We start from the raw sequence: 19,304 nt of genomic DNA on the forward strand, positions 1-19,304 counted from the left end.
TTGGCACAGGACAGAGCGGAGTTTAGGGCTGTTGTACATAGGGTTGCTATGAGTCGCAGGTGACTTGACGGCACATAACAACAACAACAACAACACCCTAAAGGTTGATAGTTAGAATCCACCAGCTACTCTTTGGGAGAAGGATGGCCAGTATCCTCCTGCAAAGATTTATTGACTTGGATTCTCAGCAGAAGTTCACTAAGAATTGAAATAAACTTGATAGCAATGGGTATTACCCAAGAAAAGAACAGGATTTATGAATGAGGAGGCTGCTGGTGGATCAAAGGCATGAATTTGAGCTGTATGAGCTTGGACGAATGCCATGGCAGCTGTGACTGCAGGTTACTCCATGAAATGGAAAAGCTGTGTCTACCCATCAGCTGGTTCTTTGCATCTCGATGCCTTTATGAGGGAACAGAGGTGAGTGAGCACTTCTGGAGGGTAGGCGACTGCACACACCCCAGGGTCTCTCACATGCAGAGCAATCCTAGGCAAGCTGCTGGATCTTTCTATGTTCTATTTCAATCTTTAAAATGGGGATAACTTTAAGGTTCCTTAACGATTAAGGAAGGAGCCCTGGTGGACAGTGATGAAGCCCTTCACTGCTAATGCCACTGGTAAAAGGCTAGCACTTCAAACACCAGCTGTGCTGAGAGTGAAAGATCCTGCAGTCTGTTTCAGTGAAGAGCCTTGGAAACGATGGGGCAGTTCTAGTCTATCTTACTCAGTCACTATAAGTTGGAGTTGAAGGGACAATAGGTCTGTCTTGGGATTTTAAAGAGTAAGAAAGAGCACAGAAACCATGCAAGATGGTAACTGGCAGAGTTGCTTTCATTTAGAATTTATTTCGTGCACCCTAAATCAAACATTGTAATCTTTGAGATTGTCCTTAACGTCTACACATGCAAAATTAGAGAACATTAGCTCTTTAATCACACCAAAAAGAGGAACTGGGATGAAATGATCTATAAACAAGAGCATTCAACTTTTAAATGAGGAAATAAAGCTCACTGAAGAATATCTTACCCATAAATGTCCAAAACACCAATAAAAGTGTGCTGCTTGCCTGAAAACTGCAATGCTTGGTTAATTTTCTCCACAATGAAGTCGAACAGGTGGGCGTAGATCTTCTTGGCCAGCGCGTCCCTGGCGTTGACAGCCTGGGCCCTGGTCATGGGCTTCACCACCGTCTCAGAGGTCGTGATGATCTTGCGATTGCACAGCCACTGAGACACCTGGCCCACCGCTAGGTCCAGGAGCTCACAGAACACCTTGAGGTGACTGTCGGCCTCCTTCAAAAACAAGCACAAGTCCTGTCAGGGCTGCCAGAACACCCAGACCAATGCTGCTCCACCAGGACGGGGCCTCTGAGGGCTGGGAAGTGGGGGTCCTCACCACATAGAGTCAACCCCAGAGACTGGGGGGCCTCACAACACACAGTCAGCCCTGGAGACTAGGGGGGCCTCACAAAACACAGTCAGCCCTGGAGACCAAGAGGCTTCACAACACACAGTCAGCCCCGGAGACTAGGGGGGGCCTCACAACACACAGTCAGCCCCAGAGGCTGGGGGGAGGGGGACTTCATAACACAGAGTTAGCCCTGGAGACTGGGGGGCCTCACCACATACAGTCAGCCCCAGAGACTGAGGGGGCCTCATAACACAAAGTTAGCCCCAGAAAGTGGGGTGGGCACCCCCGAGCACACAGTCAGCCCTGGAGACTAGGGGGACTCACAACAGACTCAGCCCCAGAGACTGGGCAGCCTCACCACACACAGTCAGCCCTGGAGACGGGGAGGGTCTTACAACACTCAGTCAGCTCCAGAGTCTGGGGGTGTGAGGAGGGGCTCACCACTCAAGACTCAGTCCTGGAGACTGGAGGTGGGTTGGGAGGCTCACCACTCAGAGTCAGCCCTGGAGACTGGGTGGGAGGCTTCATAACCCACAATCCGCCCCAGAGACTGGGGGGCCTCACCACACACAGTGAGCCCCTGGGTAAAGAAGGTAAAGGTGCAGTGTCATTTCTTCTGTACCTGGTCCACACAGGCCATGGTTGCAATGAGTACAAGGCGGGCCTTGTCATGTCAGGGATTTCAATGTGGCCAAAGAACATCAGTGGTGACTACAACCACTGAAACATCTCCCCCTGTTGTGTGTATGTGGACACAGCCCCATGCTCTATTTTTTCCCTTTTGTGTCCTGCCTAGGCCACATGTTAGGACGTATACCATCTTGTCCCACCTTGTGTAGTCAGGTTTACCTGGTTCAAAAGGTACTTGGGTATCACTGTTAGAATTTGGTGGGGTTCCCTTGATTGAGCAAGGGCTGTGGTGGGGGCCTTTACTTGGACACATGGTACCTCTTGCTTCTCTCCTGAGCCCTAGCATGGTAGCTGTCCTCGCTGGTCAGCAGATGAGAAGGAGATGGTTCTCCAGACTGTTCACAGACAGTGTGGACAAAGAGCTCTTGTCACTTGTTAGAGAAGATGTGTCCCCATATGAATAGACACCATATAGGCCAGGGACATTCCAGGGCAGGCTCATCTGCACGTACCACTGCAACTAGTTGGGCAATCCATGGGGTTGCATTTTAAAAGTGTCAGAATATGGGTGAGAAAGCAATTTAAAGAGTCTTGCCCCTTCCCATTATCTAGCCACACCTTCTACCCAACCCAGCAATAGCATGAAATTTATTTCAGACACACATGGTATGTTCAAACTCTGTGAAAACTGGACATTAAGTAGGGGGTGAGAGGGAATCTCCACACGAGGGTAAAGAGCAAGGAAGGAGAATTACTTACTGGTCACAGGGTAATAGAATTGACTCACTGAGCCAAAAATCACATACCCACTGCCGGTACCAGAGAGCCAAGAAGTGTACATTGTAAGTGTTCAATTTAAAAAAAAATATTGTTGAATAAAATTTTAAAATAGATTTCTGCCTCCTCTACCTGAATATCCCATGGACTCCCAAGAGAGAAAACAGGTCTGTTCTGGAGAAAATAAAGCCAGGGTGGTCTGAAAAGGATGGTGAAACTTCATCTCACAAACTTTGGGTATGTTGTTGGGAGGGGGAAAAGATATCATGCTTGTAAAGGCGGAACGTCAGAGAAAGAGAGGAAGACCCTCAACAAGATGGATTGACACAGTGACTGTAACAATGAGGTCAAGTGTGACAGAGATGATGAGGACGGCACAGGATAAGGCAGGGTTCAGATCTGCTATTCACAGAGTGCTATGAGTCACAGGGGACTCAACAGTATTTAACAATAACAACTATTCCTTGCAGAGGCAGTATCACTCTTCCAGCAAATTCTCATTTCTTATTTATATTAAACTGTTGAGTTAAATAGACCTGATTGAATGCAGCGTAAAACTCTAAAGGCAGGTTGACTAGGAGATAGTCCTACTGTTTCCAAATACAGAAAGGACGCATAAAACTCTAAAGGCAGGTTGACTAGGAGATAGTCCTACTGTTTCCAAATACAGAAAGGACGAGACACAGGAGCTGGCATGCAGAAAACATCTTACATCAACTGAAGATCTCTCGTGGCCCACTGCTGTGATCTGCACATTGCCCAGGTGCAAGATGGCTGCCAAGACCTTGAAAATATCCATCTGAAAATCCTCCTTGAAACCTGAAAACAAAAGCATTCCCAAGTTAGAAATGTCTGTATTTCTTTTCTTACTTAATTACTGGGAAGACGAACAGCTGGATAGTTTCAAGATACGGTGCAAAGAACTGGAAGAGTGCCCACGAAGTGGTCCCTGGGAGAATCACATCTGTTAATCTCTTGAATCTAGCCGCTGTAGACTCAGACAAGGTGACAACATCCCACTAGCTTCACAATTTTGTTGTGGCTGCTAGTTAGCTCTGTGGTGGTGGTGGTTGTTGTTGTTAGGTGTCATTGAGTCAAATAGGAATCATAGTGATCCTATGAACAACATATATGAACCCTGTCCTATCCTGTGCCATCCTCACACCTGCTGACACACTAGAGCCCATGATGGCAGTCATTGTGTCAATTCACATGGTTGAAGGTCTTCTCTTTCCAAAAACTAATATTCACAAGTAACCATTTCATTTCAGCTTCCTTGGGAATCAGCTCTCATGGATTCCCTATATTTTCTTTATTTTTAATGTTTCATTTTGTTTTCTTACAAGCTCCTGAATCCCTTTTAAGGTGGGTACTGGGTGGATTCCAACTGTCCCTCCAGACCTTCAGATCTGCCTCAGAGACTGACTTGAATAGATTAAGTCAATCAGCTCTCATGCATTCTGGCTCCAGTCTCTTTTACTACGGTTTCCCAGGGCTGGCTATGTGACCAGCTGACAGAGGTCACTGCTTCTCATCTGTTGGCTTCTGTACCCAACTCTCCTTCCTTTTCTGGGCTTGACAGAGGAGTAATGGATAGCTCTGTCGCTGCTACCCTAGTCCTGCATTGCACCAAACAGCTTCCTCATACCCACCCACATCATCCCTTTGTAGATAAACCTTCCTCCTCTTACCCTAATTTGATGTTTCCCACTGGGACCCTGATTAGTGTAGGTGGACTATGAATTAGGAAGAAATAAAATAGTCTGACATTATGTGAGGATGAGCACATGTCAGGGAACTGAAAAGGAGCCAAACCAGCTGCTGGGAAGGACTTTGTGTAAAACCCTGTAAATCAAAACATAAGATTCACCTGCTATGAGCAGGGCTTTGTGAGGTGAGGACCCCAGTCTCTGTGTGGTGGGTAATTGGTGTGGTGTCAATGAAATTGCTGTGAGTCAAGGAGCCTAGAGACACAGCTGGGTGGTGGGTGGGCAGGGATGCTCACTGATGTCAATACCTGTGTCCCTTGGTCTACATACCCTGCTGAGATGGCCCAGAATCGACTGGTAACTCCTCTCAACCCGCCAAGAAAAAGGACTTGTTATTAGTAGCCATCTATTCCATTCTATCTCAAAGAGACTCACTGGTCTGCAGAGTAGAAATACCCCACAGTATTTTCAAGGCTGTGACATACTAGAAGCAGACACCAGACCTGTCTTTTGAGGATCCTCGAGTCATTCTTCTAATACAAATACTAATATTACCAACATCTCTATCCAATGTTACTAATATTTCTATTCAATGAACTAAGAAATGGCAACATTTATATCAATGGACATAACAATGCACTTCTAATAGAAATGCCAATCCACATGCTAATTTCATCAGAAGATGAAATGTTAATTACACTCACAAGTTATACTTAAAAACTGACACTATCCTGGACTACAACTTTTCAGCCAACGTGCTCAACTGTTTGCATCACCCCAAAACCCAAAGAAATCCACCAAGCTGACTGCCATCAAGCTGGTTTCTACTCATGACAACCTTTTATCAAGTTTTCAAGTCTTTACAGGACAAGACCATTTATCTTTCTCCAAGTCATAGTCTGTGGATTCGAAGCACTACCTTTTTTATTTAGTATCTCAACTCATAAAGCATTATGTCACCAGGGAGCCACTCAAAACAACCTCAAACTCATTGTCATTGAATGAGTCAGTTCATGTTCAGATACAGTGAGGCTCCACTAGGTTTATGAAATGATAAATATTTATTTTTAATTTTTTTGTTTTTTTTCCTATAGTGATTTTAACAAATGTTTACAGAAAAGTTGCATTTTCATTCATTAATTGTTGTCATTTTCCTCCTTCTCCCTTCCCCTTCTTGTTCACGTTCTTTTTTTAAAAAAAATATTCATTTTGCCCAATTCCCTTACTCCCCCACCCTTCCCACTCTTCCAGTCCACTTTGCAGTGCACCTCTTATTCTGAACTGTTTGAAACTGTAAATCTTAATGGGAGGAGACTGCCTATTTTTCTCCTTAGGAGCAGCTGTTGGATTTTAATCCCTTCAGAAGTAGGGCCTTTGGGTTGGCAGTGCAACTCCCAAAGAAAATGTCATGTTGTTGTTGCTGTTGTTAGGTGCCATCAAGTTGACTCATGAATGCTATGAACCTTAGATCTGAACCCTGCTCCATCCTTATTAACTCTGAAACGCTTAAACCCATTGTTACAGTTACTGTGGCAGTCCATCTCACTTAGCGTCTTCCTCTTTTTTGCTGACCCTCCAAAGTTCCAAGGACTGGCCCTCCCTAATAATATGCCCAAAATATCCCCCAGAGCTTTCCCATCCTTGCTTCCAGCAGCACCCTGGCACTTCCTCCATTGTTGTTTGTTCTTTCTGCAGTCCCCTGGGTGATATTCCATACTCTTCCAATACCACAACTCAAACACAGAGATCTTCTGTCTTCTTTATTCATTGTCCAAGTTTCAGATATATAACAAGTAGTTAAAAAAGACCATGGCTTGAATCAAATATACCTTAAACTTACACTTTGGAAAGGTCCTTGATAACAGATTTACCCAACATGCCTTTTAATTTCTTGTCTGCTGATAGTAAGAGTGTTGATTGTGTATCCAACTAAGGTGAAATTGTTGACAACGTCAATCTTTTCTCCATCTGTCATGACGTTGCCTATTGGCCCAGTGGTTTTGTTTTCTTGATATTGAGATGTAATCCATAGTGAAGGCTATAACCTTTGATCTTCTACGGCAAGCACTTCAAGTCCTCCTCACTTTCAGCAAACATGATTGTGCCATCTACATAACAGGTTGTTGATGAATCTTCCTCTGATCCTGATGCCACATTCTTCTTCATAAAGTCCAACATCTCAAATTATTTCCTTGGCATACAGATTGAATAGGTATGGAGAATGATATCGTCCTACTGTACACTTTTCTGTTGATTTTTAAAAATTTTTTTCTCTTAGTTTCCATATAATAATTCCTTTATGTTTCATTTTATACACTCTTTCATTTATACTGTTTCAAACAATTATACATGTACATTCTATTTTACTTTTTTAAAAAAATTAGTTTACTTAGAAAGTTTATATACATTGTGTTTCACACTAGTGTTCATTCACATTGTGTTTCATATAATCATTCTCATGCATTGTTTTAGAAAATGAATTATGATTGGAACTTGCCCATTATTATCCTGTCTTCTCTTCCAGATTGTTCCCATTTGCTTCCCCCTCTCCCTCCACCCACCGAACTGTAGAGCCCTGTGGTTTCACTCCTACATATCCTCCCTCATCCATATTTCCCTCCCCCTCTTGAGTTTCTGTACATGTTTTACAAGCTCTCCTTTAATTTTTTACAATAATGGTCTTATGTAGTATTATTTGCCCTTATGAGACTGTGTTAGTTCACTCAGCATAATGCTCTCCAGCCTCTCCCAAGTTATATAGTATTATTCAAAATCATTGCTTCTCAGTGCTGCATAGTATTCCATTGTATACCACAATTTCTCAATCCATTAATTTGTGGTAGGACATTTGGGCTGTTTTCCATGTTCTTGTGATGGTGAATAATGCTGCTATGAATATTGGTTTACAAATCTTTGTTTGTGTCTCAGTTTTAATTTCCTTGGTGTATATTCCTAGTAGTGGAATAGCTGGGTCATATGGAGTTTCTATGTTCAACTTTTTTTAGGAAACACCACACTGTCTTCCAGAGTGGTGGTACCATACACACTTTTCTTGATTTTAAACCATGCCATATTATGTTGCCTTGCCTGGAAAACAGTTTCTTGCTTTAAGTATAGGTTCCTCATGAACATTATTAAGGGTTCTAGGATTTCTACTCTTCAAAATTTGCTATGATCCATAGAGTCAATGCCTTTGCATAGTTAATAAAACACAAACAGATGTCCTTCTGGTATTCTCTGCATTCAGGCAAGATCCACCTGACATCAACAATGATGTCCCTGGTGCATGGCCTCTCGGCTGATGTACTGTTTTAGCTTTAAATATCAATAAAATGCGGTAATCCAGTGCTTCATGCTTGAAGTAATTTAAATATTTCAATAGCAGCTCTGTCATATTCTTAAATAATTCCAAAACATTTCTCTACTTTGAATAATACACAGAATTTGTCTGAAAATATTTTGATGGAAGATTCCAGTTCACACTGAGTCAAGGCACTAACATTTCAATTTGAAATTGGAGGTAGACTCATCAATAACCTACATTATGCAAAGGACAAAACCTTGCTTGATGAAACTGAAGAAGATCTGAAGCACTTGCTGCAGAAGGTCAAGGACTGCAATCCTTAATATGGATTGAAGCTTAACATCAAGAAGACAAAGATTCTCACCACTGGGACAATTGGCAGCACCATGATAGATGGAGAAGAGATTGAGGTTGTAAACACTTGTAGTTTGCTTGGCTCCACAATCAACACTCTTAACACCAGCAGTCAGGAGATCAAAAGACAAATTGTGTTAGGAAAATCTGTTGTCAGGGACCTCTCCAGAGCACTGAAAAGCAATGATGTTAGTCTAGAGACTAAGGTATGCTTAATCCAGGCCATAGTCTTTGCAATTACTAGCTATGCATCAGAGAGTTGGACAATGACTAAAGATGAAAGAAGAAGAATCAATGCCTTCAAATTGTGGTGCTAGAGAAGAGTCTTGAACATACCATGGACCACCAAGAGAACAAAATGGTCTGTTTTGGAGAGGGTGAAAGCAAGTTTCTCCTTGGAGCCTAGGATTTTGAAGCTCCATCTCACATACTTTGGGCATGTGGTCAGAAGAGACCAGTCCTTGGAGAAGGATGGCATGCTTGGAAGGGTAGAGGGACAGCAAAGGAGAGGAAAACCCTAGGTGAGATGGATTGATACAGTGACTGGGACAATGGAGGTTGATGTGTCAAAATTAGTGAGACAGGCTCAGGACAGGGCAGGGTTCAGAGCTGCTGTACATAATGTGGCTATGGATTTCAGGTGACTCAATGGCACATAACAACAACAAGAGTTAGTTGATTCTAACATGCCAAAGACTACCAACTTGATAAATGGTATGTGATCAGGAAAATCAATGCAATATTTGGAAATGTCTCTTCTGACTTTCTCATCAAATCTTTGTGATCTATAACTGAACCATTTAACTATTTCCTGTCTTCCAAGAATGATCAGGAAACACCTAACAAGAACAAAAATCCAGCATCATAGCAATGATATGAAAGGAAGAATATGAGTCATCAATTAAGTAACAATCTTTACTGAAACAAAGCCATGCAAGAGCAACGCTGACGTCAGTTAGATTTCAATGAAAAGCACAATGGCCAAGTTTCTTCAGACAAAGTCCAGATTGGTGGCTGTACCCTGTGTGTTCTTTCTCATCAGAGATCAAGGTCATGACCAAAGTTAAATGGCAAAGAGCAATGGATGAAATATATGATAAACAATTAGAAGACGCATGACAATTCTTATCAATTTCTAGTTGGTAGACAATCTTGCATGAACTTCATGTGAGAAAAGTTAGTTATGGAAGATTGAGAAAAACAGAGTGTCTTCCACAAGTTGTCCCCGCTTCACTGTTGTCAGCATCCAAGTGACAGAGGAACTTAGCCTCTTTAGAAAATCCAAATGTTTCAAGGTATATGGGTGAAACTTTGGGTTTTGCTCGGTTCTTCCCACATGACCTTAAGTAAATCATGCCTGCTCTCTGTGCCCTCGTTTCCCTACTGTACAATAAGGGAAACTATCAGGATAAATGTAGTAGAAGATTATCTTCAATGAGCTGGACTGACAGAGTGACTGTAACAATGGGCTCAAGTATAGTAGAGAAAGTGAGGATGGCACAAGATAGGGCAGGGTCAGATCTTGTGCTCCCTGGGTCACTATGAGTCACAATTGACAGCTCATAACAACAACCTTGTTGAGAGCCTGTATGGCTTCAGTGAGTTAATATGGATAAAAAGTGCTTAGGATGGTACCTGACCCATAGAAAGCTCCTCAGAAAAACTTAAAGAGAATATGCTGTCCCCTTTTCCTTATGAATCAGGTGAAATCTCTCTCAGGGAGGAATGATAGGGAATGACAAAGGACACACTGACAAAGGAAATTAATCATAACTGGTTTTGACAAGCATTGTGGCAATGGGACAATTAAAACAGACTTTCAAGGGGGGAAAAAAGAGAGGGGGTAGAGAAAATAGTGCAACAATGAATGAATGGAAATCCAAAATCTCTGTAAATGTTCATTAAAATTAATAAAATTCAAAACAACAATAACAAAAAAAAACCCTTAAAACCAGTTGCTACAGAGTTAGTTATAATTCATGGGGATTCCACCACAAATAAGACTAGAAAGGTGCTTCACAGCATTTTCACCTGTTCTTAAGCACCTTGGATGGGTTTGAACTGCTGATATTTCAGTTAGTAGATCTGTGCTTAACTTCTTGTGCTAACAAGGGACTCCTAAGCTCCATATTGCAGTTGTTGTCCACTATTTTATTATCATTATAAGGATAATATAGCACAATATATTGTTGTTATGTGCTTTCGAGTCAACCACAACTCATAGTGACCCTATGCAAAGTAGCTCTGAACTCTGCCTCTATCCTGGGCCAAGCTTCAGAGATGTCTCTGAAGACCAAATAGGATCAATGTTAGATTTCTGATGTGAACTGGGCCTCTTCTTTCACAAGTCCTCTATGTAGTCAGTCCAGTCAAGCTCACAGGTACCCAACAGTATTCACAGCCCACATCTTCCTTACGGGAAAAGCAGTCTTGGCTACTTTGTGTAAGGTCTGACCAGATCCTTAATTTAGAGTGTATTAGGAGTCATCAGAATACATTGGAATAATTCTGGAGACTTCATTTGCCTCTCTTTTTTAAGAGCTATTGACCAGATCTTCAGAGGATATTTTCACTTACTTACCCAGTAGTGTGAAGGTCTTACGAGTCTCAACCATGTCAGCTCTGTCATTCACACCCTCAATGACAGTACTGCCTCCCATTCTTGTGTAATTAAATTCTTCTGCACTCCCTGAAATAAGAAATAAAATTCTCTGTGTCATCACGCTTAGAAGGGTGGAGGGGACAGCACAGGAGAGGAAGACCCTCGATGAGATAGATCGACACAGTAACTGGGGTAATGAGGATAGCTGTGTCAGAGACTGTGAGATTGGTCCAGGATAGAGCAGGGTTCAGAGCTACTGTGCAGAGGGTCACTATGAGTCATGGTTGACTCGAAAGCACACAGTAACAACATGCCGTGACTCAGAAGTCAGGATATATGTGTTTATCAGAAGCAAGAAAAGAAGTTAACACATTCTACTGTGTTAAGCACTTTACATTTATCTCAATTATTTCTCATAATTCTCCATTACAAACACAGAAGTCAAGGTTTAGAAAAAGTGAAGTGGCTTGCTCAAGTTCTCACAGCTGTACAGCAAGAATGTAAACACAGGACTGTTTAAATTCAAAGTTTGTTGTTTTGTTCCTATAAACAAAAATAAATTTACTGTGATATATATATATATATAAAATCCTTTTTTCTTCATAATTTTTTAAACTGGAAGATGCTTCATCTGACTTACTTTGGACATGTTGCAAGGAGGGACCAGTCCTTGGAGAGGGACATCACGCTTGGAAGGGTAGAGGAACAGCGAAAGAGAGGAAGATCATTGATAGGATGGATTGATTCAGTGACTGGGGTAATGAGGGTAGGTGGGTCAGAGACAGTAAAATTAGCACAGGATAGAGCAGGTTTCAGGGTTATAGTATATGGGGTTGCTATGAGTCACAAGCAACTCGATGGCACATAACAACAACAACAACATGTATTGCAATGAAATGTCTTTTTTATTGTTTTACTTTTGAATTTTTTTAAGTCAAATTTTACAAAGAATTATTTTTCATTTAATCACTTATACACCTCCTGTTTTATAATATCAATTGTTATTGCCTTCAAGTTGAGTAGGACTCATAGTGACCCTATGAACAAAAGGCCTGAAACCCCTCTACAACTATCAACAGTTTTCAAAGTTCATAGAGTTTCCGGAGGCAAGTTGTTTAGGAAGTGGATGCCGCTCCTGCTTCCAAGTGACTCACTAGGGCAACCACCTTAAGACTCACGTTTGTGTGGCATTAGCTGTCTGGAAGCCCCACACTGCTGCTTCAGTGAGCTTACAGAGTAGTAAAATACACTCATTCTTTTTTTTACAAATGCTGTTCTAGTGATTGCTTTTTCCCCACTTGTCAAGGTTGTTGTTGTGTGGTGTCATCAAGGTGAGCTGAGTATACCAACCTTATGAACAACAGACCTGAACCTTGCCCTATCCTGTGCCAGCCTCACAGTCTATGACCACTCAGGCTCATTGCTGCAGTCATTGTGTCAATCCGTCCAGTTGAAGGTCTTCCTCCCTTTCATAATTGATTAATAAAATGAATTATAATGTCTGATTTACCTTTATTGTACATTGGCCTTTTCCTTCACCCAACTCATCTATTTCTTAATTTTTACTATCTTCTCTCTTCCTTCCCATTCTTGGTAATCATCCAAAATTAATTCTGTGTGTACATTTTTATCTTATCTTTGTATAAGCATTCTTAAACTACTAAACCTTTTGTAACTGATTTATTTGGCACAACATAATGTCTTCTAGATGCAACCATGTCATATAACACTCTGTGAATTCTTTATTGTCTTTAGTGGTGCATTATCATGCCATTGTGTGAATTCACTAAAGTTTCTTTAGCCATTCATCCGTTAATGGCACTTCAATTGTTTCTATTTCTTCACTATTGTAAATAATGCTGCAATAAACATGGATGTGAATATATCAGTTTGTGTTGCAGTTCTTATTTCATTGGGATCTATATACCTAGTAGGGGGATGGCGAGATCAGAAGGTGTTAGGATTACCAATTAAATAGCATGAAAGCAAGCACCAACTGCTTTCCACAGTGTTTGTATCATTTTCTATTCTGACTAGCAGTGTATGAGAATTGCACTCTCCACATGCTCACCAGCATTTGTTGTTGGCTGTCTTAATAGGTTTTACTATTGTTGCTGAAAAAGAGATGATATCCGGTTGCTGTTTTGATTTCTATCTCTCTACTAGCTAATGATCTTGAGCATTTCTTTTATGTTTGTTGGCCATTTGAACATCTTCTTTGGCAAACAGCCTTCAACAACAAAGCACTGAAGCATTTGCTATTCAACCCTCTTTATGGGCACAATTTGGTGACATTAATTACATTCCCCACATTGTCCAACTATCACTACTGTCAACTTTAAATGTTTTCATTACCCTGTAACAGAAACTCAGTACCTCCCCACTACCCACTTTTTAAAAAAAATAATTTTAATGAACATTTACAGAGATTTTGGATTTCCATTTATTCATTGCTGCACTTCTCTCCCCGCCCAGCCCTACCACGCCCTCCCCAGCCCAGTTCACTCCTCTCTTTCAAAAGTAAAAGAAACACTCCCTCCCTGCATCCTCCCACCGCCCCAAGTACATTACACTATGCAACCTTAATTGTGGACTCTTGTGATAACTATAATACCCTATCATATATCGCTTTTAAATTATTCACTCCCTCATCTGTTTCACAATGCAGTGTACACAATCTATCCAGTTTTCCCACTACCCCTTTTAATATCTAATTTTTTTTATACCTTTTACTTAGGGATACTGAGTACACACACAAGGGTAGACATTTAAGATATACAACTGGATGGATTTGGGCATGTGTGTAATCATCACTACAATCAAGTTAACAACTGCATGTCCACCTAACACTTGCACAGCAGGTGAGCCATCAGAAAGGCCTCTCCACTCACATTCACATCTTGCTTAACAGATAAGGCATGCAGTATTGTCATTTGAGTTTCAAAGGAACTTAAATTCAAAGAGTCCAAGCAATTCTCCAAGATTCTGGAGTGAGTGCCTTCAACTCCATCATACTGGCTGGTAGTTGCCTCTAAGAAGAATCTTCCACCAACGCAGCATTAACGCCCAAGACTGAAGCGCTAATATGATAATGGGAACCTAGCCTTTTACGCTACAGGCAAACAGTTCTGTGCCCTAACTGTCTCTAACGCATAATTCATTATTATTACAAATAATTACGACTCTGAATCATGAAGGAAGTGCAAATTATGATAGAGATAATCTACTTAAGAAGATAAGGGGACAAACCTTGGAGACATTATGCTGAGTGAAATAAGTCAGATACAAAGGATAATTATTTTATCAGCCTACTTAATGGTCTATCCAGAATAGGCTAACCCATAGAGAACAAAGTGTGTTAGTGGTTACCAAGGGTGGATAGGTGGACAAAATGGGTGAAGAGGATTGCCTATGGGGTTATGTGTTTTTGTTAAGAGTAATGACCAAATATTCATTACAAATAAACAATGATGATAATTACAGGACATAATGAATATAATTAATGCCACTGAACTGTACTGTAAATATTGTTGAAATGGCAAATATTTTGTTTTATGTAATTTGTCATCATCAAAAGTATATTAAATATTTCATCCACGTTAGAGAAACTTCCATCCAAGGAGATTTCAGACCAAAAGGGATGTGAATATTTTGTCATTTCAGGTGTCAAGAGAGGGAGGAAAAGACTAGAACAAAATTTCAAAATCATAAAAAAAAAAGAGCAGACTTGCTATTCCGAAAGAAGCTCCTGAGACAGTGGCCATCAGACACCCTTCATGCCTGGAACTGAGCCCACCCCTGTGATCAGATAATGGACAGACGTATAAGTCGGTCATAACAACACAGAACAATGTGCTCCTCAGATCAACCAACCACACGAGACCCAAGGGGCAGCATTTGTGCAAGAACAAATCTCAGAAGACAGAAAGGAGCAGGAAAGAATGATAGATGGCTGCAGGGAACCCAGGCAGAAGTGGGGGAAATGCTGTTACATTGGGAGGACCGTGACACACGTCACAAAACAAAAGGTGTATAAAATTGTTGAATGGAAAACTAATTTCCTTTGCAAACTTCCACTCATATTACAAGTTGAGTTTGTGGCCCTTTTTTGTTTTTGTTTTCAAGAGATCTTGTTAGGTAGCTGAAGATTCACTATTGACAATGAGCTTTGAAAAGAAATGAGAGCTGCATGGGGGAGTAGACTGAAGGGGAGATTGATAATAATGAAAGTTTTGGTTTGTTGGGTTTGTTTTTTTTTTTACTTTTCAAAGAGAAAAACTGGGGGGATAGGTGGGCAGGGAGGAAAATGTGCAACAATGAATGAATGGAAATCTAAAGTCTCTATAAACTTTCATTAAAATTTCAAAAATTTTAATGAAAAATTAAAAAATTTTTTTAAAAAAGAAAAGGAACCTGGGGCTGAAGGAATTCCTGTGTCCCTGGATTTGTCCTGCTGGCCCTGACCCCCGCCCCTGTCCTAACACAAACACATTCCCTTAGTTAGATACATCTAACAAAAATACTGCTGGAAAATGCTGCCACTCTATTAGGGCTTTAACTGTCACAGAAGAGAGTCCCTCCTTCTGCACATCATTCATCACGTACCCAGTTTAAGATGTTTAAATTCCGGCTGCTGGGCGGATGCACAAAGCTGGTAGAAAATGTGGTAATTGCGTTCATTTTCTGACTGCAAAATAAAGAAAAATCTTGAAAATTTTATCAACTCTCCGTGAAAATGTTGGGTTTCAAGTAGAGGCCCTGGGTCCCAAATCTAAAGTAATAGTGCTGATAGGGACATTGAAAATGAGCTGCATTTTTACTGTGGTCAGTAAGGCTGTGGTCAACCTGCTCCTCTGGGCCAGGCCTTCCTCTTGCTGGGAACCGGGTGGCCCAGGATAGTCTTTTAAGTTAATAACCCCAGAGGAAGTACCATGAAATGAATATATTCTACAAAATGGCAATAACTGATTCATTGTTGTTTTATTTTGGGGTCCTATATCAAGTTGATTCTGACTTGGTGGTCCTATGGGACAGAGTAAAATTGCCCTGTTGGGTTTCCAAGCTGAAATCTTTATGAAAATAGACTCCTCTTTCTCGTGCAGAGTTTCTGGTGGGTTTGGTTAACAGCTGAGCACAATCACTGTGCTACCCACACTCACCAATTCTCATTCAGAGCAGCTCCACAGCACACAGTTCAACTGTCCCATAGTTTCCATGGCTGTAGAGCTTTACAGCAGAAAACTGCCTCACCCTTCTCTTGTAGAGCAGCTGGTAGGTTCAAACCACAGACCTTCTGGTTTGTGGTCAAGTGCTTTAACCCCTGTAACATCAGGGCTCCTTAATGAAGTCACACTACTTGAAACATTAAGAGAGCTCCAGTGGCCTAATAGGCAGAGAATTTTACTGCCAAACTTAAAGGTGGTGCCTCTCTGGTGGTGCAAATCCACTACAGCTCCAAGGGAGAAAAATGGACATTGTTCTTTGGTGCGATTTCTAGTGAAAACCTGTGGAGGGTCAGCTATGAGGGTCAATGGCAATGAGGAATAAAGGGAACTGGCATTTTTAAGGAACTCTTGGCAGTACCAGGCTTACTATTGCTCTCTTACTGGGCCCAAAGCAGAATTATCTCCATTTTACTAACAGAAAAGCCTTTCTTTAAACTCCACCTCACTTGCTCTAATCCTATCCTTTTCTGACAGGAAATCCAGTCTAACAGCTTCATCTGTTGCAAACAGTTGTTGTTGCTTTCTAGGGGGAAAAAAGCCCAAATCCAAAACTATGAGAGTTTTTAAACTATAAGAACAAAAAGCAGTTGTCATGAAGGTAATTCTAACTCATGGTGACCCCACATATTAGAAGAGAACTGTGCTCCATACAATTTTAAATGGCTGATATTTTTTGAAAGTAGATTTCCAGGCTATTCTTCCAAGGCACCTCTGGGTGGACTCAAACCACCAAACTTTTGGTTAGCAGTCAAAGCGTGCTTGCAACAAGGCGTGCTTGATTTGGGGGATTTTTTTAGGGTCCAAAATGAAGAAGTCATAATTCTTTTCTCTTAATCATATAACTTCTCTGATACTGTATCCATCATTTTTTTCATGAACAAGGACAAAAAACCTTGAACTGTAAATGAAAAAGAAAATGCACTACCACTAATTCAGACACATAGTGAGCCTGTAGAACAGAGCTGTTCTTGTTCTTGTGTATCTTTGAGGTGGAATCCACTCATAGCTGATCCTGTAGTGAGTTTTCAGAGACAGCAAATTGCACAGGAGACTGTCCATCTTCTGTGGAGCAGCTGGTGGTTTTGAACCATGTGCCTTTGGGTTGGCAGAATAACTCCTTATCACTAAGCCACCAGAGCTCCCTTGTAGGACAGAGTTGAATCACCCATTGAGTTTCTAAAGCTGTACAGGAGTTGACTGAGTCTTCGTTCTATGGAGCAACTAGGGAGTTTGAACCACTGACCTTTTGCTTAGTAGCTGATTTTTTTAAACCCTATACCACCAAAACAAAAACCAAATCCACTGCCATTGAGTTGAGTTCAACTCACAGCAACACTGCATGACAGAGTAGAACTGTCCAGCGGGTTTTCAATGCTGTAGATATAAATTGAAACAGACTGCCTCATTTCTCTCCAGTTAGTGGGTTTGAAGCGCCAATCATTTGGTTAGCAAACGAATGCTTTGACCAAAGTGCTATCCACTTTCCTTTGTACTTAACCACCATGAATACTGATATGAAGTACAGAAAAACTATTTTTTCAAGCCAAAGGAAAATGAAGACTGTCTGAAAATATGTATACAAATAAAACAGTTCTAAAGTCAGGAAGACAGAAATGTTATTAATATTTGTATCCTTACTTGAAAGACAACTCGGGATTTCTCCAGCAGGTATGTTCTCATGTTGGCTCCTATAATTTGATTTCTCTTATCAAAACTGATTTCTGTGTATTTTCCAAACCGACTACTGTTGTCATTTCGTGTCGTCTTGGCATTTCCCACAGCCTGCAAAACAGTAGCTCTCCTGAAGGAACTTTGAAATTTTTAAAAATAATTATTAGAGTTGTTTTTAGTAAAATTTGATCCTGCATGCTGGGGTATGACCTTAGGGGCTGTGGAGAAGTGGAGGGAGAACCCACACTCAGAGGGAACAGGCCATGTTTCAACCTGTGGTCAGGGCTCTCTTCAGACTCATGGGAAGACACTGAGACCAGAAAAAGCACAGGTGCTGATGTTTCTCAGTCTTGAATTCCTATTTTGCTACATATGTGATGCTGGACAAGTTATTTTATCTTCCAAGTCTCAACTTCTCTATTTTAAATATGGAACAATACATCTTACAGAGTTGAGAGGACTAAATGAGAGAATATAAAGTTATTTACATCATCCATGTTTTAAATATTATAGATGCTCTTCCATGATACATCTTCAAGGATATGAACATGTACGGCTAAGCACAATTAATAACAGTGCATCTAAATTCCAAAATCAATCTCCATAATAGTCTATGTGTTTCCTACTGCCAAAGGGGCCCTTTAGAGTAATGAGAGAAGATCTTCACCCTGAAACCTACAGCATCCCTTTTCAGCAGGAAGTAGCTAAGAGAATATGCCCTCCCCCTTTCCTTATGAATCAGGGTGAAGTCTCTCTCAGGGAGGAGAGATAGGGAATGACAAAGGACATACTGACAAAGAAGATTAATCAGAACTGGCTTCGACAAGCACTGTGGCAATTGGACAATTAAAACTGACATTTGGTGGGGGGGGGGGAAGAAGAACAAACTGGGGAGGAGGGTAGAGAAAACAGTGCAACAATGAATGAGTGAAAACCCAAAATCTCTGTAAATGTTCACTAAAACTAATAAAATTTAATAATAATTTAAAAAAATATTACAGATGCTCAACTAAAAGTGTGTATCCTTACTTTAATCTTCACTTCTACCTTTACTTCGTACTGAACCTCTCCATTCAAACAAACAAAAAAATCTCTTCCCTCTCAACCCTCTCATCCTGTGGGTATGATTTTTCATGACACTTCATGATTACTTCATAATATTTCTTAAATTCCATTTCCTTTTCCCCAACAACCATCCCTTTCCCACACCCTTTCCTGAGGACCCTCCATCTAGAACTGGGTTCCCTTCTGCACACTTCCTACCTGAGTCATCATGCTCTCAGTCAGCACCTATTTACTGAGTTCCACATGAGGACCTGGGAAGGTGCTAGGCAGGCAAAGGAAAACCAAACCAACATAGTCCCTACCTTTACAGAGCACACACTCTCATGGAAGACAGAAGTTCTAAAATGACAATCAAACAGGATTATGCACTGGGAATTGAAGTGGACGCCTGTTCTATTGTCATGGGCTATGATTTATGTTTCTATTAATTTTTAAATGTTGTTGTTGTTATGTGCCGTCGAGTCGTTTGCGACTCATAGCGACCCTATGTACAACAGCCCTAAACCCTGCTCTATCCTGCGCCAATCGCATGGCCTCTGACACACCCATCCCAATTA

The 19,304-nt window shown here is 41.1% G+C and overlaps 1 protein-coding gene across 1 annotated transcript in view; it reads right to left on the reverse strand.

The window, feature by feature from the left end:
- Positions 1-19,304, reverse strand: part of MYO5C (myosin VC) — a 95,423-nt gene that overhangs the window by 67,318 nt on the left and 8,801 nt on the right. Inside the window, exons 5-9 of the mRNA XM_006898236.1 lie at positions 17,650-17,793; positions 15,392-15,473; positions 10,766-10,873; positions 3,530-3,636; positions 1,027-1,292 (exon numbers count right to left, since the gene is read on the reverse strand). Of these exons, the coding sequence (XP_006898298.1) occupies positions 1,027-1,292; positions 3,530-3,636; positions 10,766-10,873; positions 15,392-15,473; positions 17,650-17,793 (707 nt within the window). The remainder of the gene's footprint in view (positions 1-1,026; positions 1,293-3,529; positions 3,637-10,765; positions 10,874-15,391; positions 15,474-17,649; positions 17,794-19,304) is intronic.

This window comes from Elephantulus edwardii, unplaced genomic scaffold, assembly GCF_000299155.1.
Source record: "Elephantulus edwardii isolate Elephantulus edwardi_28Jun2011 unplaced genomic scaffold, EleEdw1.0 scaffold00225, whole genome shotgun sequence".
Taxonomy (NCBI): Eukaryota; Metazoa; Chordata; class Mammalia; order Macroscelidea; family Macroscelididae; genus Elephantulus; species Elephantulus edwardii.